The 20,473-nt window shown below is 29.7% G+C and overlaps 1 protein-coding gene across 1 annotated transcript; it reads left to right on the top strand.

Moving 5' to 3' along the window:
• Window positions 1-14,618: 14,618 nt before the first annotated feature.
• On the top strand, window positions 14,619-16,990 carry LOC18094642 (polygalacturonase QRT3). The gene is made up of 3 exons (XM_006368986.3): window positions 14,619-14,996; window positions 15,098-15,349; window positions 15,817-16,990. Exons 1-3 carry the CDS (start codon window positions 14,766-14,768, stop codon window positions 16,822-16,824), a joined length of 1,491 nt encoding a protein of 496 aa, XP_006369048.1. The 5' UTR covers window positions 14,619-14,765; the 3' UTR covers window positions 16,825-16,990.
• Window positions 16,991-20,473: the final 3,483 nt, after the last annotated feature.

Below are 20,473 nucleotides of genomic sequence, written 5' to 3'. Positions count from 1 at the left end.
AATGGAAAAATCAATTTTGGTCTCAGACTTTACCAGGAGTAGTGAGCTTAGTACCAAAGCCTGTAATTGATGGCTGAACTTTATTTTATTTATTTTTAAAATAAAAAATATTTATTTTTAGATAATATTTCTAATATGTATAGTCTTGCATGATATTTATTTTTCCTTTTAATTTATTCAGTCGATTTAATATGTATGTCTATTTTTATTATTGTTTGATTGAAAAAAAAGTTATTTAAATAAAAAAAATTAGCAAATACAATTGAATAAATATCTCGTCTTATAAGATTAAATATCTTGATTTATATATATATCTTGATTTTTCTAGTTTTACCTTTTGTTATCATTTATTATTTTTATTTATTTATTATCATATATAGTTCTAAATTTATTTGATTACATAGATACATAAATTTTTTAATTTTTTAAGATTTTTTTTAACTACAAAAACATATATAAAAAGCCTATATATATATATTATTTTTTTTATCCGCATAAAATATATAGTTCCGTCTAAATTTGGTGGATTCGTTGATTTTTCCTGGGTTTTAGCGGATCGAGATTATTTTCTTAGGATAAGATTAAGATTCTGTCATTTTGTTTTATATTATGTTTGTTTTGTTTTGTTATTAAATTTAGATATAATGAATAGAACTTAGTGCATAATATAAATGATAAGTACTGTCTATTACATATTTTTCTCACCTAATCTAAATGAAATTAAAATTAATAATGAAATTTGAAATTTAAAACATGATTGATCATGTTCCATATAAAATATGAAAGCACCCAAATCCAATCTTAATCTAGGTGATCGATGAAATATATGATTCTTCATGTTCTTTTGAAAAAATTAAATTTTTTTTATATTTTTATTAATTTCAAATTAATATATTTTTAGTGTTTTTAAATTATTTTAATTTGTTAATGTCAAAAATAATTTTTTTAAAAATAAAAAAATATTATTGGCATGTATTTTAACACGAAAAATTATTTGAAAATTAATAACAACCACACTCTAAACGAGCAAGCGGTAAAATCTTAATAATCTGTTGGTTGAAAAAAAAAGTTTGTCATAGAGCATTAATATGATCAAAATTAAGAAAAAAAGTATTCTTTTCAATATACTTACGTACGGCCGGGTATAAAGGATATTTTTAAAAAATCAATCACCATGGAAATAATTCAAAAACACTCCTTGTCATAAACCATAGAAAATAAATAAAAAAATAGATGAAACTTAACAAGGACTCAAAGACTAATTGGTGGCTGGTTGAATTTTCCTAGTCACAAACCATGATGATACACACGACCACTTATGGAGGTGGAAGATGCGCTGGATCTTGATTTTAATGTAATTGCGTATCTTAGTCATCCATCACCACCATGTTAATTTTAGTCATCTCATGTTATCTCCGTGGCTTTATTTATTTAGAGCTGTTTAAAATTATAATAATAATAATTTAAAGTGTTTTTTTATTTAGAAATATATTAAAATAATATATTTTTTTATTTTTTTAAAAGTTATTTCTTACATCAGCACACCAAAACAATCTGAAAACATAAAAAAATATTTCAAAATGTTTTGAAACACGGTGCAAATTACGTTTACAAACATATCCTTAAGATAAAATAGCTACCACTCTATATATCCCCGTTAACATATTACTTGTGATTTAATTAATATCATAGGACTAAGAAAATATTCAACTTTTTATGATAAGTTTTGAAAAGAGGTGTGGGGTTGTCATTAGGGAAAAAAACAGGAGCACAAGTTTAGAATATTGTGCAATTTAATAAAAAACAAATAGTTGAATGCACGTGAGAATATGGCAGTGGAGTGAGGTGAGAGCATTTTAATGCTTCATTTAATAACAAAAACCATATATATATATATATATATATATATATATATATATATATATATATTCACGATCAACTTATAATAAGGTCCTCATAGAATTTTGCCGAATAATTCATGTGGACCTGGAATCTTGTACCCGCTAATGACTGCTGACGTTGCTGGCATTTTCTTATAAATAATTTCGAGGGCATTAGTCTCGTTGACCATTGAAAATTAAAAACAGTGATTTCTCAGGTCTTGAATTAAAATCAAGATATAAGAAGTTTTTTTTTATATATATAATTATCTATATATAATATACGGCGAGATTTGTGATTTGTTTTTATAGTTTATCCTTATTTTTTTTATTTTTTTTGAGGGGGGTAATTATAATTTCTAGTCTATCTCTTTAAAAATATTTATAAAGTATATGAGCTGTCATCCATACAATTACCATGAATTATGCACATGGTGGGATGGTTCTCGGTTTTTAAGGATAATTCAAATAAAATATTAATTAAAAAACAAATCATTACATATTAAAATATAAAAATTAGTTTGTCGTATATATGATGCAGTCGAAGATTCTTTAAATGAATCTAGGGTTTGCAGCCATGTTTTTGCTTGGTGTTAGGCTTGATGGACTCGGTTTTGCCCCTTTTATTCTCCTCATGGATTGGGCTTGGCTGGGCCTTGTTTGTCACCTCTTCATTTTGGGACTTCTTTCTCCATGTTTTTCTTCTTTCTCCTCTCATTTTCCTCCTCAGCTGGGCCTATTCTGGGCCCTCTTCTTCTCTCCTTTTCTTTTCTTCTTTTCTCTCCTACTCAGTTGGGCCTCGTCTTCTTCTTTCTCTTATCTATGGATGGGCCTGTTCTGGCCCTCTTCTTCTCTTCTTATCTCCTTTCTTTTCTCTTCTTTTCCTCCTCGGCTGGGCCATTTATATCCTCTTCCTCCCCTTCTCCTGGTGCTCGGTTTCGGGGGCTTTCTGGGCCTCTCTTCTCCTCCATCATTTGTGGCTGTTCAGTTTGACATTGTGGGCCCTGTATGGGCTTCTCCTCTTCCCCATCATTTGTGGTTGTTCGGCATGGAATTGTTGGGCCTGGTTTGGGCATCTTCTCTTATCCATTGGTTGCTGTTCGGTTTTTACCCCTGTCGGTATCTATCAAAACATAAATGAGTATTTATTTTAAAAAGTAATACTTATTGTTCTCTGTGATCAAAGATCAAGTTATAGAGTGTTTGGAAAAGTAGTGCTGTGAACAAATATGGAGGTTAGCAGGGAGTTGAACACAGAGAAGAGCTCGAGCCTTCCCGGGGACTAATTACGGATCACGCGAAGAGCACTTCCCTGCCTAGCAAATAGCACGTTACTAAAATATCCCATATAAATGCAATTTGTGTGAATTCCCTTCCCTTCTTTTCGCATGCAATTCTGACTGCTTTATAAGCTTCTCTCCACTCCCGCCTCTATGAACTTCATATCCTTTACGTCTAGTCTGTGTATTTGGTAACAAAGTCAGGACAAAACGATGGATTTAATATTTAATTATTTATGCATATGCTAATGATCCTGTGCATCTAAACTAACTTGCTGCAAGATTTCTTATGGATAGAGTTTTTATTTTAGTACTTGATGCGCAAAAAAATATTATCCAGGACGCACTACGTACGTACCTAGCAAGCTAAACTCCTGTAAAAAGCAATGATAAGTAAGTTAGGGTATTGGTCTGCAAATCAACAACCACCAATTGTAAAATATACTAAAACTGCTCAGTGTTTCACTGTGCAAGTCCACAGTGAAACGCTGAGCAGATGCTTTCCCTCAATTTTTTTATTTTTTTTTGCTTTTTAAATTTTTTTTAAGCTGTTTTGTTTTATTTTTTTAAGCTGTTTTTTTCTTTGATTTTTTTAATGATTTTTTTTGTTTAATTTTTTTTTATTAATGTTAAATTTCTTTCTATTTAATTATGAAAATTTCATGACACGGGTTCCGGGTTTGACGGGTTAACCCAGATTTTTTTTCTGGTTTACTTTTTAATTAATTATTTTTTCGAGTGCAGTCCAAAGTGAAACGCTGAGCTGTTTTTTTTTTTTTTTTTGCTTTGTTTTTTTAAGCTGTTTTTTTTCTTTGTTTTATTTAATGAATTTTTTTTTGTTAATGTTAAATTTTTTTCTATTTAGTTATCAAACTTTCATGACACGGGTTCCGGATTTGACGGGTTAACCCGGATTTTTTTCTGGTTTTTCTTTTTAATTAATTTTTTCGTTTAATTTAGTTTGTTAATGTTAATTTTTTTCTATTTAGTTATCAAACTTTCATGACACGGATTCCGGGTTTGACGGGTTAACCCAGCTAATTCTGGGTTAACCCGTAATTTTTTTTTCCTATTCAGTTATCAAACTTTCATAAATAGCTAAAAGGAATCAGTGTTTTACTGTGGACTGCACAGTGCAGTCCACAGTAAGACAGTAATTCCTTAGGCGTTTTTGTTTTTGTTTTTGTTTTTTTTTTTAAGTTGTCTAAGTTTTTTTAGCTGTTTTTTTATGCTTTTTGGGATTTTTTTTCCTTCTTTTTTTGTTTTTTTTAATTAATTTTTTTCGTTTAGTTTAGTTTGTTAATGTTAAATTTCTTTCTATTTAGTTATTAGACTTTCATGACACATATCCCGAGTTTCACGGGTTAACCTGGTTTCACGGGTGAACCCAGTTAATTCTGGGTTGACCCGTCAATTTTTTTTATTATTATTTTCATAAATATTTTTGTTTAATTTAGTTTGTTAATGTTAAATTTTTTTTATTTAGTTATCAGACTTTCATGACACAAATACTGGGTTTAACAGGTTAACATGGTTTGACGAGTTAACCCGGATTTTTTTTCTTTTTAATTAATTTTTTTTGTTTAGTTCAGTTTATTAATGTTCACTTTTTTTTTATTTAGTCACCAGACATTCATGACACGGATCCCGGGTTTAAAGGGTTAACTTGGTTTGACGAGTTAACCTGAATTTTATTTTATCTTTTGCTTTTTTTTTCTTTTTAATTATTTTTTTCGTTTAGTTTAGTTTGTTAATGTTAAATTTCTTTCTATTTAGTTTTTTTTCTTCTTAGAGGTTTTTTTTCTTTTATTTTTTCTTTTTAATTAATTTTATTTAATTAATTTAGCTTATTAATGTTAAATTTTTTTATAAGTAGTTCTCGGCTGATGCCTTTAGTTTTTTTTTCTTTTTAATTAATTTTTTTTGTTTAATTTAAATTGTTAATGTTAAATTTTTTTCTATTTAGTTATCAAACTTTCATTACACGGATTCCGGGTTTGACAGGTTAACCTGGTTTGACGAGTTAGCCCAGTTAATTCTGGTTTGACGAGTTAGCCCAGTTAATTCTGCCATTAATTTGTTTTTTTCTTTTTAATTATCAAACTTTCACGATGCGAATTCAAAGTATGACGGGTTAACCTGGTTTGAAGGGCTAACCCAATTAATTCATTTTTTTTTCTTTTTTCATTAGTTTTTTTCTTCCTGTTGATTTTTTTTCTTTTTAACTAATCTATTTAATTATCACACTTTTATGACACGACCTTACAGCCAGACCCACGTCCAATGCTATTGGGTCTGGTATTGCAGCCCAGACACTTTTATGCTAAGGGTTAACCCAAGTTTAATGTTATTATTAATATTATAAACATTACTCTTGGGTCAGGCGTTGCAACCAAACCTGAAACTCTTGGGTATAACTTTGCAAAAAAACCTAACACTTTTAGATCTTAACTATTTTTAAAATGCAAAAAATAATTGACCCGCGGCATCGCGCGGGGCATGTAACTAGTATTCAAACTAACCAGGAAATCAAAATGTACTTGCATGGCTTTTGTTACAATATTAATTGTCGCGTGTAAACTATATTAGCTAGTGAAGCTAACATTTCGTACTCCAGCCACCCACTTGAAAGTTGAAACAAGAATCCCAAAATGGCAACACCAGGAACAAAATATTCAATTTCTTTTTATATAGATAAAGATGGAGTTCGTTGGCTTGTATTTTTGTGATTGCCCGAGCTCTGAAGAACACGTTTGTTTTTTAGTGTTTTAAAAATGTATTTAATTTTTTTAAAAAATTTATTGCCCAGTACCCTCCTCCTTCCACCCAAAGTATTTTTATAACTTGGAGTTGGCTCAAATTAAGTGTTGCTCACCCTCTTTCTTCCACCCAGCAAAAGAAAAAAAGAAAATTAGGTGGCCGCAGCCCCTTTCTTTTTTTGTTTTTTTGTTCAATAAAAAACGTAAGTGTGGTTTGCTGCCCATTCCAGCAAAGATGGCCATCACCTTTTCGGTTTTGTTATAATTTGCTTTATAATTTCTTCAAGATGAAGAAACTTTTCCCACTCAATCGCCCCATGCTGGTTATATTATCCAAAAGTTAATTCTTCTTATGTTTATTGTTCCCCATTTATCATCGTACCCATTGAAGGAACAACCCCGTGGGGAATCATCAGGGCTTCTGCACCTCTGTGGGATGGTTCACAAGGCAGAGGAAAAATACAAAAAAAGATGTTACTTTTGAGGGTCAGCATATCTACAATTACCTAATCTTTAAAATATTTGATTTATGACGCAGTTGGTTCATTTGGCAGGGGCAAGTGCGCAATAAAATGGACCGCTTGAATTTCAATGGGTTAATTAATATATGCTTTTAATTTCGTTGACAACTCACGAGTTGACCTCGTTCATGGTCTGCCTGGGTATAACTACGCTTCTCTCTTTCCTAAAACTAAGAACTTCGAAGTTAAAACTAAACCGTACACTTGAAAAATTAACTTTCACGGACAGATACAGTAATCTTTGGTTTGCAGTTTGAGATCAAATTATATAACTTAATTTTGGCGATAGATTCCTCTGCCTTCGTTAAAAAAAAAAAAAAAAAAATTCTACTTCCATGAACCACAGCTAATTCCCTCTTAATATTTTTTTGTATTTATTTATTTACTTGGGATATAATTGCACTTATTGCTCGAAATACATGTATGCAATAAAAATAAATACTAAATTTATCTTGTTAGATAAATATAAAATTATTTAGAGTTTATACAAAGATTATTTAAAGATCAAATTCTTTTTTTTATTTTTGAATAATTACTTTAAAATTAAGTTATTGCAAATTACAAGTTGTCTAAGTGTTCAACTTCTAACGGTAATCCAAATAAATCACTAATAAAAAAATCTTTTAAATCCTTTTAGGAGATAAAGATTGTTATACCTTTATATGCTAGCTTCTTTTTTTGTGTTTTTCAGGTGTTCTGTAATGTGTGTTGTTTTTCTCTGACTATATATTGTATTGTACAAAAAATAAGAGGTATAATATTATATTTATAGGGAAACCTGAAAACCCTATAAATGAAAAAAATATTAATTTACCATTTGAATAATATCACATATATTATTTCAGGATAAATTTAAAAATTTATTCAATCAAGATCCTATTTAATTTTTTTGCTAGGTCCACTGTTGTAATCCCCTGTATTGATTACATTATGGTCCTCAATTTCTAAAACTTATTTATAATCAAGTCACACTTAATTAATTATCTCAATTTAATTTCTGACCAATGACTTTTATGTGTGTGACTTATTAGGTTTCCTAATAAGTTCGTCCAAATAGAAATGACAATCCTAAATAAAATATGACCAAATAAATTAATTTATTATCAATTCAACAATTAGTTATTTAAGTAACTTTATATATTTCATGTTACATTTAGTATCTGCCCGTTTGTTACTCTTGATTAGAACAATATATAATAAGATGAAAACATAATATTTTTTATATAATATAAATTAATAATCTCAAATATAAAAAATAATTTATATAACAATCACGTTAGTATTTTTATAAACATAAATGACCTCTCAGCATGTAAAATGATTTTAGAATAGATCTCATCATCACTTTTCTTAATTTCAATCCGTGGTTGGAAATGAACTGATCACAGTCTTTTGGTCATTTTATTGTTGGGTTGATGGCATATTTCATCCCTTCTTCTTCTTCTTCTTTTTACCATAGATTTCATAATTAGGGTTTTTGTCCTTTCGTCACGTTATGTTTAATATTTCACCAGCAAGAAGAAAAATCCCAAGTTCAAAGATTAAAGAAAATGAAATAAGATTATGGGAACAAATACTGTGTGTACTTTAACCAAAAAACTGATTTAACTTCTTCAATATTATTTTAACTAATCTAGATAATATTTCTTTAATATTAATTTAACTTCTTATTTATATATAAAAAAAATCAACTTTTGTTTTTCAATTAGAGGAAGAATTAAGGATACTTCGCCAATAATTGTAATTTAATTTCTTTAACATTTTGATGATTTCTAATTTGAAAAACCAAAGTTTCTCTATAATTCCAATTGAATTTCTTAATACTCAAATCTAGGTTATTTTTCCTGATCTTTTCTATTAATTTTGAATATAATTTAAATCCCGTAGTTTTATTTTGTTGATGCAGAGATAAATAACACGCGTCACTCAATGTAACAAAACTGAACATGAAGACGAAAATCTAAATAGTACTAAGGTCCCGTTTCTTTGCTGGAAAGTAGTTTTTTTTTTTAAAGTGAATTCCGGGAAAGTGAATTATTTTCTGATGTTTGGTAGTGTAATGGAAAATAAGTTGGAAAACATTTTCCAGTGTTTGGTTATGTCATAGAAAATGAGATGGAAAATAATTTATTAATTTTTTATTTTTCTCAAGTTTATTAAAATAATGAGGAATAAATCTTACAAATTAAAAAGTTGAATGAGAATGAAATTGAAATTGAAAAAAAAATATAATTTCATAAATTATGTCAAATAAAATAAATAATAATCAAAATAATAGAGATCAAATCTAAAAAAAAAAAATGAAAGATGAAGAAATCAAAATAATAATAATTAACATTTCATAAATTATTTCAAATAAAATAAGTAACAATCAAAAGAATGAGGACCAAATTTGATAGATAAAAAATTTCAATAGAAAAATGATAAGGGAAAAGCAAATAACAATTATAAAAATGAGGACCAAAGTTAATTTAAAAATTAAATTTTAAGAGATGAAATTGAAAAATAAATATTCAAAAAAAAATATATATAGCAATCAAACTAGATTAATTTATATATAATGTATAAAATTAGATTAAAAACTGAAAAATTAATAAATTCGGTCAAACTCTGTTAACTCAATCAACTCGAACCGAGTTTACGAGTTTAACAAAAGTTACAATTTACAAAATTTATTGAATGCTCTGTACTCTCCCTAGTCCCTCCCGAGTCTCCACCATAGTTTTAAGACCCGGCCCGGTCCAAGGCTCGGGTTTCGGGTTTTGACTGGGTCACCTGGTTTGACCGGGTCGGCCGGGTCAATTTTTTTTAAAAAAATCAAAACAACGTCATTTTAGTAAAAAAAAAAGTCAACAGGTTTGCAACCGGGTCTTGACCGGGTCGACCTGCCGGGTCAGCCGGGTCACACTGAGTTTTTCCTTCCTCTGTTTTTTCTTCAACCCGCCCCCGTTCCGGCCCCGGACGGCCAAGTCCCGGGTCGACCTGTCAAGCCGGGTCAAGTTTCAAAACTATGATCCCCACTTCCTTTTCTCCTTCCTCTTTTACCCTAGCAACACCACAACTTCTAGTGTTCTACACTATGTTAATCTCTCTCTCTCTCAAGAGTAACACCAAAAGGAATCTTAGCTTTAGATCGTCTTTCCAAGCTTGGCTTTGCTAGGCAGGCTTTCCCAAATGTACCATTCGCCTTTAATTTGTATAGTTTTTTTTTTTTTAAAATAATTATTAATTATAATGATTTAATTTAATTCTTAAATGTCATTTCATCATTCGGTGTCCTAAATGTTTTCCATTTTGCCTAATATATAGCAATACAGAAAGGCCCCCGTGTTTTTTTATCCAGGTAATTATGATAGGTGTTTAGTGAAAATCTTACAAAAACATGCTCTTATTAAGTTAGACGTAGTTATAAATCTCGGTTTAATATATGACTACATTTAAAGTTTATGCTACAGATTTTGGGATGAATCTAAAATAATATTATTTTAAAATTTTAAAAAAAATTAAAACAATATTATTTTTATTGTTTTCTTAAAATGCCAGACTAGATTTTATTTTAATTATAATCGGTTCAATTAACTCCCATCTGATTTAATATAAGCCTCGATATAAATTATGATCTGGATAAATAAGTTATTGGATTGACCGATGTAGTCAAGTTGAATTTAAATATAAATAGGTGTTTTATAGAAAATAAAAGGAGAGATGGATCATCATAGTTTCCTATATTAATTATTGCCTTTAGAATTTGTTTTCCTATAGAACTAGGTCATAAATATAATGAACTGGGACGATAAAGAAAGTTCAAGGTGGTTTAATTAGTAGAGTAGCATAAATGTTCATAATATGATGCTGATATTAGTAGTAGCAGTAATAATTTTTTAGAAGGTAATGATTTTAATGAATATTTTAAGAATAACGAGGAAAATAAAGGTAATGAAGCTGTGTTTAGTTTACATGACACACCAATAGGTTGTTTGTTTTAAGTTTGTTAATTTTTAGTTAATGAAATTCTATGGACATAATTGTATTATATTTTATTGTTAAATTATTTAAACTACGTATGAATTTTTATTTGAATCATGTATTTTAAAATATTTGAATATTTGTATTGTTTATTTCACTTTTATTTTAATTGTGTTATATTATTATTTATTACTTAATTGGAATTGTCAATATATATTTAGTTACGATTTTACAATTCGAGTTAATATTATATATTACATGTCGTGTTAAAAAAACATTTTTGACAACCTTGAGATTATGTATAATTTAATTATGCATAAAATGCAATAAAAAAAAACCTTGTTTTTTTTTTAAAATTTTTTTCTTATAAGTTTCATACACAAAACTCAACCCTAACCACCAAAATAAACATACCCCATATGATCCCACTAAGGTAACGTAAAGAAGCGCCACCATAGGCATTGGTGGAGGTAGTGGAGGGTGCAGGGTTGGTCCTAATGGAGGTGGTGAAAGGTACCGGTGTAGTTTGGTAATAAAAAGGAGTGGAGATAGTGTAGGGTACAGGGTTGGTCCTCTCTTAATATTTGTGTATTTATTTAGAGTGTGTTTGGCAGTGTGGTTGCGGGTGCTTTTTTCAATAACTTTTCGTGCCAAAATGCATGACAATGATGTTTTTTTATTTTTTAAAAATCATTTTTGATATCAGCACATCAAAACGATCCAAAACATACAAACCATATTAAATTTTAGTAAAAAAAAAAAAAAATTTCAAATTTTTTGGGAACGCAGCCGCAGCCGCGTTCCCAAACATGCTCTTATTTTGGCTATAATTGCGACCCATTGCAAGCTCTTTATCCGGCGGATACAACCTTAATTATAAGTATTGAGTTTCCCACAACAGAATTTGTTAGACAGATATAAAATTATTTAAGATTTATATGAAAATAATTTAAATATTAAATATTTTTTTTAATTTTAAATATTTGTTCCAAGATTAGATTATTGTTAATCACAAATTATTTAAATATTTAGTTTTTAAAAGTAATCCAAATAAACCATCAATAAAAAATCTTCTAAACCTTTTGAGAGGAGAGAGATTGTTATGTCTTTGAGTGCTAACTCTTTTCTTTTATGTTTTTTAGGTGTTTTATAATGTGTGTTATTTTCTCTCTGTCTATATTTAGTACTTGCAGAAAATAAGAAGTATAATATTATATTTATCGATAAATCTTAAAACATATAAATGATAAAATATCGATTTGCTTCCTGAATAATATCACATATATTATTTTAGGATGATTTTAGAAATTTATTCAATCAAGACCCTAGTTGATTTTTTTTCTTAGGTCTAGAATTATAATCTCTTGTGTTAATTACATTCTACCTTTCAATTCCTAAAACTTATTTACAATCAAGTCAAACTTGATTAATTATCTCAGATTAAGTTTTTACCAAAGATTTTTATGTGTGTAGCCCATTAGATTTCATAATAAATTAGCCCAAATAAAAATGACATTCCTTAATAAAATATAATTAAATAAGTTAATTAATTATTAATTCAATAATTTATTAATTTATATTTGAAGATCAAGTACAATATATGTCTAACAACATGTCATGATCCTCTAAATACTAGGAAAGTTATAAATTGTTTAACTTAACCTTTCAATGATTAATTTTTCAGTGTAATTATTATCCATTTATAAATAATGTTCTAATTTAAATATTATAGCATTGAGTGTGTTTACTATGTCAAATTATGTTTGTTTTTAGTACCATAATCATTGATTATTTGAATAAATTATGAAACTCTTTTCAAATCTCATTCCACCTTACATAAGGATTCACAATCAATACTACTTAAGAACATTTTTTTTTAATTCACCTAAGGTGATGAATACTTTCTTGATTACTCAAATACCTTCATATAATTTATGTTATACTCATTACTTGCTTGATTGTTACCCTTGATTAGAATAACATGTAACAAGATTAAAATATAACATTCTTTATATAATATAGCTTAATGATCTCAAATTTAAGGATTATTTACACAATCGTCACGTGAGTATTTTTATAGACACAAGTGATCTCACCATATGAAATTCTCATATGAGTTATTTCAGTGTATATATCATTTGACAAATACCTACATATTAATTTTAGATATCCTTCATACCTCAGCACAATCATTTTATTTCATAAAAGAAAGACTAATATATATGTAGACTTTTTAAGGTGATCTAAGTTAGGTTTCGTGTCATTATCATGCTTTCCTTATTTATTGCTAAATATCATGGTTCCAACATAACATTTTCAATTGTAGGAGTTGAGGGCGTAGATTTTTCATCAAATTAAAGCATAGAAAGTCTCATGTAATGAAAAGTAATTAGACCATTAATTCTGATGATAATATATAATAGTAATCCACAACAAAAGCACTTACACTATCACAGCTAGCTGTGTATACATTCTTTATGAATAACCACAATATATACCGTACGTACGTTGAGTAATTTTATCTCAAAAAATAAAAAACATTTAATTACAAATCATTAATTCGTTTTTTACGTCAACGATTTTTAAATGGATTCATCAAAAGAGGAAAATATTTTAATTGGATCTTGACAAGAAATTTTTTTCATTTTCATTTTAATTCGTACAGTATACTTACTAGTCAAATGAAGAGAGAGTAGCGTTCAAACCCAAGTCCGATTAATGAATAATTGGACTAGAAAAGAAAAATAAATGTTTTTCTATTAATTAATGAATAGATCCAAAGTCTCTCTTGTCGAGCAAGGATAGTCAGTCAACGAGTGGAATATTTTGCGAGGGAGGGTTGGGGGTCATGCTACTAGTTAGATGGCTGAATAATAAAACTGTCGCAGGTGAAAATTAGATAAAGATAAGTCGTTAATTCTTCTAGGTATCATTATAATTAGTCTTTAGGTTACTATAAGTTAGATAATAATATAAATTATATCTTAAATTTTATTTAATAATTTAAATTATTGAGTTGAAATGATTTTTTGATATGATATCATAGCCTTAATGAACAAACGATCATGAGTTCAAATCTCACTATCCTTATTTATTTGATAAAAAAATTAAGCACGAGATATAACGTGTATCTGTGTAAGTTTCAACTTCAAAGAATTTTTACTTGAGAATATGTGTTAGAGAATAATATAAATAATATTTTGAGATATCACCTATCAGCTTAAGTTATTGGGTTGAGATTGTTCTTTAACATCACTTTTAGAAAATAGAAGAAAAATCCCAAGTTTAAAGATTAAAGAAATTGAAATAAAATTATAGGAACCAAAAAATTGATTTAACTTCTACAATATTATTTTAACTAATTGATATAATATTTCTTTAATATCAATTTAAGTTCTAATTTAATAAACAAAAATCAACTTTTGTTTTTCAATTAGAGGAAGAAAGATACTTTGCCAATAATTGTAATTTAATTTATTTAATATTTTGATGATTTCTAATTTGAGAAACCAAAGTTTTTCTATAATTTTAATTGAATATCTTAACATTCAAATCTGGGTTCTTTTTCCTGGGTTTTCTATTTTGATTAAACTTTAAATCCCCACGTGTAGTTTTATTTTGTTGAGGCAAAGACAATTAACATGCGTCACTCAATGTAACAAAACTGAACAGGAGGACAAAAATATAAACATTACTATTTACTAATATTTTTTTAATTTTTTTTTTGTTTAAAATATATTAAAATAATATTTTTTTAAAAAATAATTTTTGATATTAACAATCAAAACAATATTAAAACACATAAAAAATTAATTTAAAATAAAATAAAAAAACAAAAAGTATAGGGATAAAAGATGCCACCCGATGATTGTCTTGTATCAAGTAATCTTGAGCCAGAAGATATTCTTCCCCTGGCATCACCGAATTGCCTTGGTTTGTAAAAATACTCTAATTTTTTTTTTACACAGAATGTCAAACTTGCAAGGATCATGAAGTAAGAAGGTGGTAACTTGCCCTCTAACCTTTTCTTTCAGAGAGAGGAAGAATTATTTCAAAAGAATTCATTTACATTGCCTAATTCTCATCTCATGTATTAAAAACAAGCCAGCCAGCCAGCCAGCACAGGAAGAAGGAAAAACCAAACGTAGGTGCCCACATGTATGATGCCTGGATGAAAAGAAATTCTTTCATTTTCTTACAAAATCCTAGTTACGCCCTTCTCTTTCCATGTTCTGACTTGTCTCTCTCCCCCTCCTTTTTCCTCCTCCCTCTCCCTAACTCTTTGTATATAAATATATACACGAGTGCTTTGTTATTTCTCAACAACTTCTCTTTAACATAGCAAAGAGCATCAAAGAGATGGAGCCTGCAATGCAAGGAAAAATGTTCACGATTCTTATGGGGTTGGCTAGTTTGTTCATTGTTCATGTCAATGGAGAGACTTCTCTTCCGCTTGATCATCAAAAACTCATCAGTGATGGTCGTTATCATGATCAAATGCAAAAAATGCAAGCTTTCAAGCACTCTTTGTTAACTCGTCGACAATTGGCCACTCCCCCAATCTCTTCCTCTCCAGCTCCGGCACCACAGGTAAATTAATCTAATTGGTTGGTTCTTTCTTGGTAAAGAAAATAATTGTTTGCATAGAGTGTGGTAAGTACTTATTGTTGTTAATTGTTGTGATGATGCAGGCTACGCTCCAGCCAACTGGGTCTCGTCCACGTGTATACCAGGTGACATCATACGGTGCAGATCCAACAGGGAAAGTAGACAGCACGGAGGCACTCTTAAAAGCTATAGCAGACGCGTTTAATGGTCCCAGTGAAGGGTTCTTGATGAAGGGAATCACTAATCTCGGTGGCGCACACATTAATCTTCAAGGTGGAAATTACTTGATCAGCAAACCTCTGCGACTGCCGGCTGCTGGAGCTGGGAACCTAATGGTACGCCCACCCCCCACAAAGATTTCTGAATTTCTCATAGAAATACAATCTATGTCACTCCTGGCTTGTTTGTTTTACTTGTGTGAATCTGTCATCATACATTTTGCTAAAGTAATCATAAGGGTAACCCAGGTGGCAGGACAGGCTTCTAAGATTGGTACAAGTGAGTCAACATTTTGTACGACTCCAGCTTGTGATCGATCTATTTTCTACTTCTAGATGTTTTGCTGTTTTGAATGGTTAATCTATTTCTAATGTGGACTTGGAAAATATACATAACTTGGAGTGAAAAAAGACACCTCTCCTGGAAGCTTGAACGTTGATTTTTATGACTCTGTTAATTTCTTTTCTTTCTTGTGGGTGCAATTTCTGATATCAAGCTGGTTGTAGACTATGTCAACTACATGTATGAATTTTGATTTTTTGGAAGACTTACGACCAGTTTAATATCATTTTTTGGTGACCAGATTAGCGGAGGGACATTAACAGCATCGGATGATTTCCCAACAGACGGATACCTTATTGATCTATCAGCCTCATCATCGTCTTCATCGTCCTATAACTACGAGTATATAACTATTAAAGACCTCATGCTGGACTGCAAGTTTAGGGGAGGAGGCATTTCAGTTATAAACTCACTTCGGACTAGCATAGATAATTGTTACATCACACATTTCAACACTGAAGGAATTTCAGTCCAAAATGGCCACGAGACCTATATCCGCAACTCCTTCCTTGGACAGCATATTACTGCAGGTGGCGATCCGGGCGAAAGGAAATTTTCAGGCACTGCAATTAACCTAATGGGAAACGATAATGCTGTTACAGATGTGGTTATATTTTCAGCTGCTATAGGAGTAATGGTTTCCGGTCAGGCTAACACACTTTCTGGTGTACATTGTTATAATAAGGCAACAGGTTTTGGTGGCACTGGAATTTATTTGAAGCTGCCAAGTCTGACACAGACCCGGATTGTGAATTGTTACTTGGATTACACTGGCATTGTTGCTGAAGACCCAGTGCAGCTTACAATCTCTAGCTGTTTTTTCCTCGGTGATGCATACATCCTCCTCAAATCAATTAATGGTTTGGCAAAGGGAATCAACATTGTTGATAACATGTTTGCTGGATCTGACAAGGGGATTGAGATTGTTCAGTTGGACCAATCAAAAGGCCCTTTTAAGAAGATTGATCAAGTTGTGGTGGATAGGAATAATGTAGAGGGGATGAATCTGAAGGCAACGGCTGCAAGAGGTTCTGCGCAAGGGAATGGCACTTCATGGACTGTAGACTTCAGTCCAGTTCTATTGTTTCCTAACCTTATCAATCATGTACAATACTCATTAAGTTCAAGTGGCACGAAGTTTCCCAGCCATGCTTTAAGGAATGTTTCTCAAAACCGTGTTGTGATTGAGTCCGATATCGCGGTGGCGGCAAGAGTTTTCGTCACGGTGGAGCAGGGCAGCACAAGTTGAAGCTGACTTGTTTTTAGGGTTTACAGCAATCCGAAAGGACAATTGTGAATAGGAGAGAAGCTTGACCCTTATTCATAGACTGAACAAGTTTCAGTCGAGTTTCCTGCTGGATATTTTCCATACTTCAACTCATAAATTATAATACGACATGAGCAAGAATTATATATGTTCTCATCCTGGCTTCTGCAATTAGACCATCCCTTGCCTGATTTGATCACGATATATAAATTCACTTCATTATATTTTTTTTTTTGTCTCTTCGAAAATGATTTTCCCTCTGACCAATTGCTGTGGTCGACATGTGAAACACGACATTAAGAACTACCGAATTAATGTTGAAATTTGTGCACAAAATATGAGAAAATGATAAAAATACCTTCATATATACATATTATGAAAACTATCAGTTGAAATTGATTTTAGATCGCTCTTTCTCTTTGACAATGACAAACAATCATTCCTTCTTTTTCTCCTACTCCTCCTCTCTGATCTCTCTTATTATTATTATTCTATTATATACTTCAATCTATGCAACTCCAACTCTTTATTTCTCCTTGGTTTTGGGATTGAATTACAAAGTAAGTATATTTTTATTAAATCCGGCTCAATATATTAATCTTAAAATTTTCTAGCCCAACTTATTTGAAACTAACTCTTATAAAAGTTGTTTATACTTCAATCAACTTGACATGTTAAAAAACAAGTTGAATGATTGGTTATGGTTTGATATTTTTATTTTCAATATGATTTTTTTTATATATTAAGACGATAATATATTGAATTAATTCGGTCTTTGCGGATTAACTCGTCAAACCCACACTTTGGATCATGGACTTCACTTATTTCAAAAACTTATTTTTAAAAATATGTTTTATTTAATGATATTATAACAAAAATAGATGCTTACAAAACTAAGCATCAACTATATATCGATATATGTGTTTGAGATTGCGATAACTTTATAAAAAATAAATCAAAATAAATTATAATGACCACATCAAAATTAATAAAATATTAAAATATTAAATTACTAGAGAAAAAACAAAAAAACATGGAAGATAGATTTTTTTTTAAAAAAGAAAAAAGATAGATAGAGAAACAGGACATTAAGAACTACCGAATTAATGTTGAAAATTTGGGCACCAAGAAAATGATTCGATGACAAACCATTAAAGAGCTAATAAAAAATATAGATAGAGAAACTGAGAAGTTAAAAGAACTTGCGTCCAGTGGGCCTCTAAAACACGTGTACTAAAAACACAAGCTCCAAGCTTCAATCGGTTGATTTTCTTTTCTTTTCTTTTTTAAGAGGAAAATTACTCCTAGCATTGATAAAAATTATATTTATCTATTGGATTTTGAAAAATTATAATTTATATGAATAAAAATTAAAAAATATAAATAAATAAAATACCCACACATATTATAACCGACATGAGTTGATACAAGGACTGATGAAAGGAAGAATTTCTAAACAGTACATGGGAGAATATTCAATATTAATACTAATAAAAAAAAAAGTCATGAAAAATGTGTTTTTATAATACTTGAAACGAGCTTCACGGCGCTGTCATCACAGGACTACATTTGGAAATAGCTTGTTGAATGATTTATTGGCGCGCGTCAACAATCTTGAAAATGGTAAGAGAAAAATCTTAGATCTGAATAATTTGGTTGGCCTAACCAAGCTGTCTAACGTTGATAGTTTTAGTTAGATTGAACCCCAGAGTCTGTCAATGTGAGCCTGTTTTCACGGACCGTTGCTATTTTTGATGTTTTGTTTCTTGGACATTAGTTAAAGTTGGTGAGCCTACTCAATTTGATAACGGACTCTGTGCAATGCGAACGTTCGATACATAATCATGAATGAATTGGAAACTACCAGGAGCACGGAGAAATTAAGAAGCTTCCAATCGACTAAAGTCAATGGTAATTATCGATTTTAAATAAAATAAAATTAAATAAAACAATTTGATTTATTATCAATTATTTATATTTAAAGATTAAATATAATATCTAAAAACACGTCATGATCTTCTAAATATTAGAAAAGTTATAAGTGGTTTGACCTAACATCTCAGTAAGTAGTTTCTAATTGTAATTATTATCTCTTCATTAACAATGTTTTGAGTTACATGTTATAGCATTAAGTGTGTCTACTCTGTCAAATTATGTTTGTTTTCAATACCATAATCATAATTATTTGGATAAAATTTGAAAACTCTTTTCAAATCTTATTCCACATTACACAAGGATTTGCAATCAATATTATCTTAGAAAAAATATTCTATTTTTTCTAATTTACCTAGAGTGATGGATACTCTCTTGATTATTTAAATATTTTCATATAATTCATGTTATACCTAATATCATTTATTATATAAGATAATTTAGTGATCTCAAGTCTAAGAATCACTCGCACAACCTTAACATGAGCTTTTTCTATAGACACAAGTGACTTTTCCATATGAAATTCTCATGTAGGTCAGTTCAATGTACATGTCATCTGATAAACACCTACATATTAGTTTTAGGTATCTCTCATACTCTAATTTATGAGAACAACCGGTTCTTTTCATAAAGAAAAGAGCATAACATGTATTAATCTTAACGACTCTAATTTGAAAAGATTTTTTGTTTTTAAATTATTTTAATGTGCTAATATTAATAATATTTTTTTAAAAAAAATATGTTATTTTAATGTATTTTCAAGTAAAACGCACTTTAAAAAGCAATCACTACCACACTTCTAAACAAACTATAGTGTCATTATCATGCTTTCCTTATTTATTGCTAAATATCATGGTTCCAACATAACATTTTCAATTGTAGAAGTTGAGGGCGTAGATTTTTCATCAAATTAAAGCATAGAAAGTCTCATGTAATGAAAAGTAATTAATTAGACCATTAATTCTGATGATAATGTATTATAGTAATCCACAACAAAAGCACTTACACTATCACAGCTAGCTGTGTATACATTCTTTATGAATAACCACAATATATACCGTACGTGCGTTGAGTAATTTTATCTCAAAAAATTAAAAAACATTTAATTACAAATCATTTTGGAATTAGGAGGTTATTTTGAAGGACTTTATAATTTAAATTCAAAAATAGTTTGTTAACCATGAAATTGAGGGTTTTAATTCTAGCTTATGTGTATTTTTTCATAATAATCAGTTAAATTTTAAAAACTGATGGGTTATCTTTCAATGGCCCCTCAATAATACTAAGCACTTAGCAATTTTGTTGGAAAATTATACCTTACGAACCCTTGTCTATGCTAAGACTTTCTTTTTCTCAGAAACGAGTTTGCTTGGAGGTTATGTCATGGAGCTGGTGGCTGCTAGTATTATTTTTCGTGTATTTTTTTTTAAAAAATATTTTTTTATTAAAAAAAAATCTAAGTGTGAATCTGTGATCGTACATTTTGCTTCAATAATCAAAAGGGTCGACGTGACGATCTGAAATTAACCGACGTGGCAGGACAGGCTTCTAGGATTATCGATCTATTTTCTACTTCCAGATATTGGTTGATCTATTTCTAATATGGACTTGGAAAATATGCATGACTTGGAAAGCAAAACGACACCTCTCCTGGAAGACTGTGTTGTGATTGAGTCCGACATCGCGGTGGCGGCGAGCG

This window comes from Populus trichocarpa, chromosome 1 (genome assembly GCF_000002775.5).
Source record: "Populus trichocarpa isolate Nisqually-1 chromosome 1, P.trichocarpa_v4.1, whole genome shotgun sequence".
NCBI classification, from domain to species: Eukaryota; Viridiplantae; Streptophyta; class Magnoliopsida; order Malpighiales; family Salicaceae; genus Populus; species Populus trichocarpa.
The sequence above is the reverse complement of the archived record's forward strand: the minus strand, read 5'-3'. Positions and strand labels throughout refer to the sequence as shown.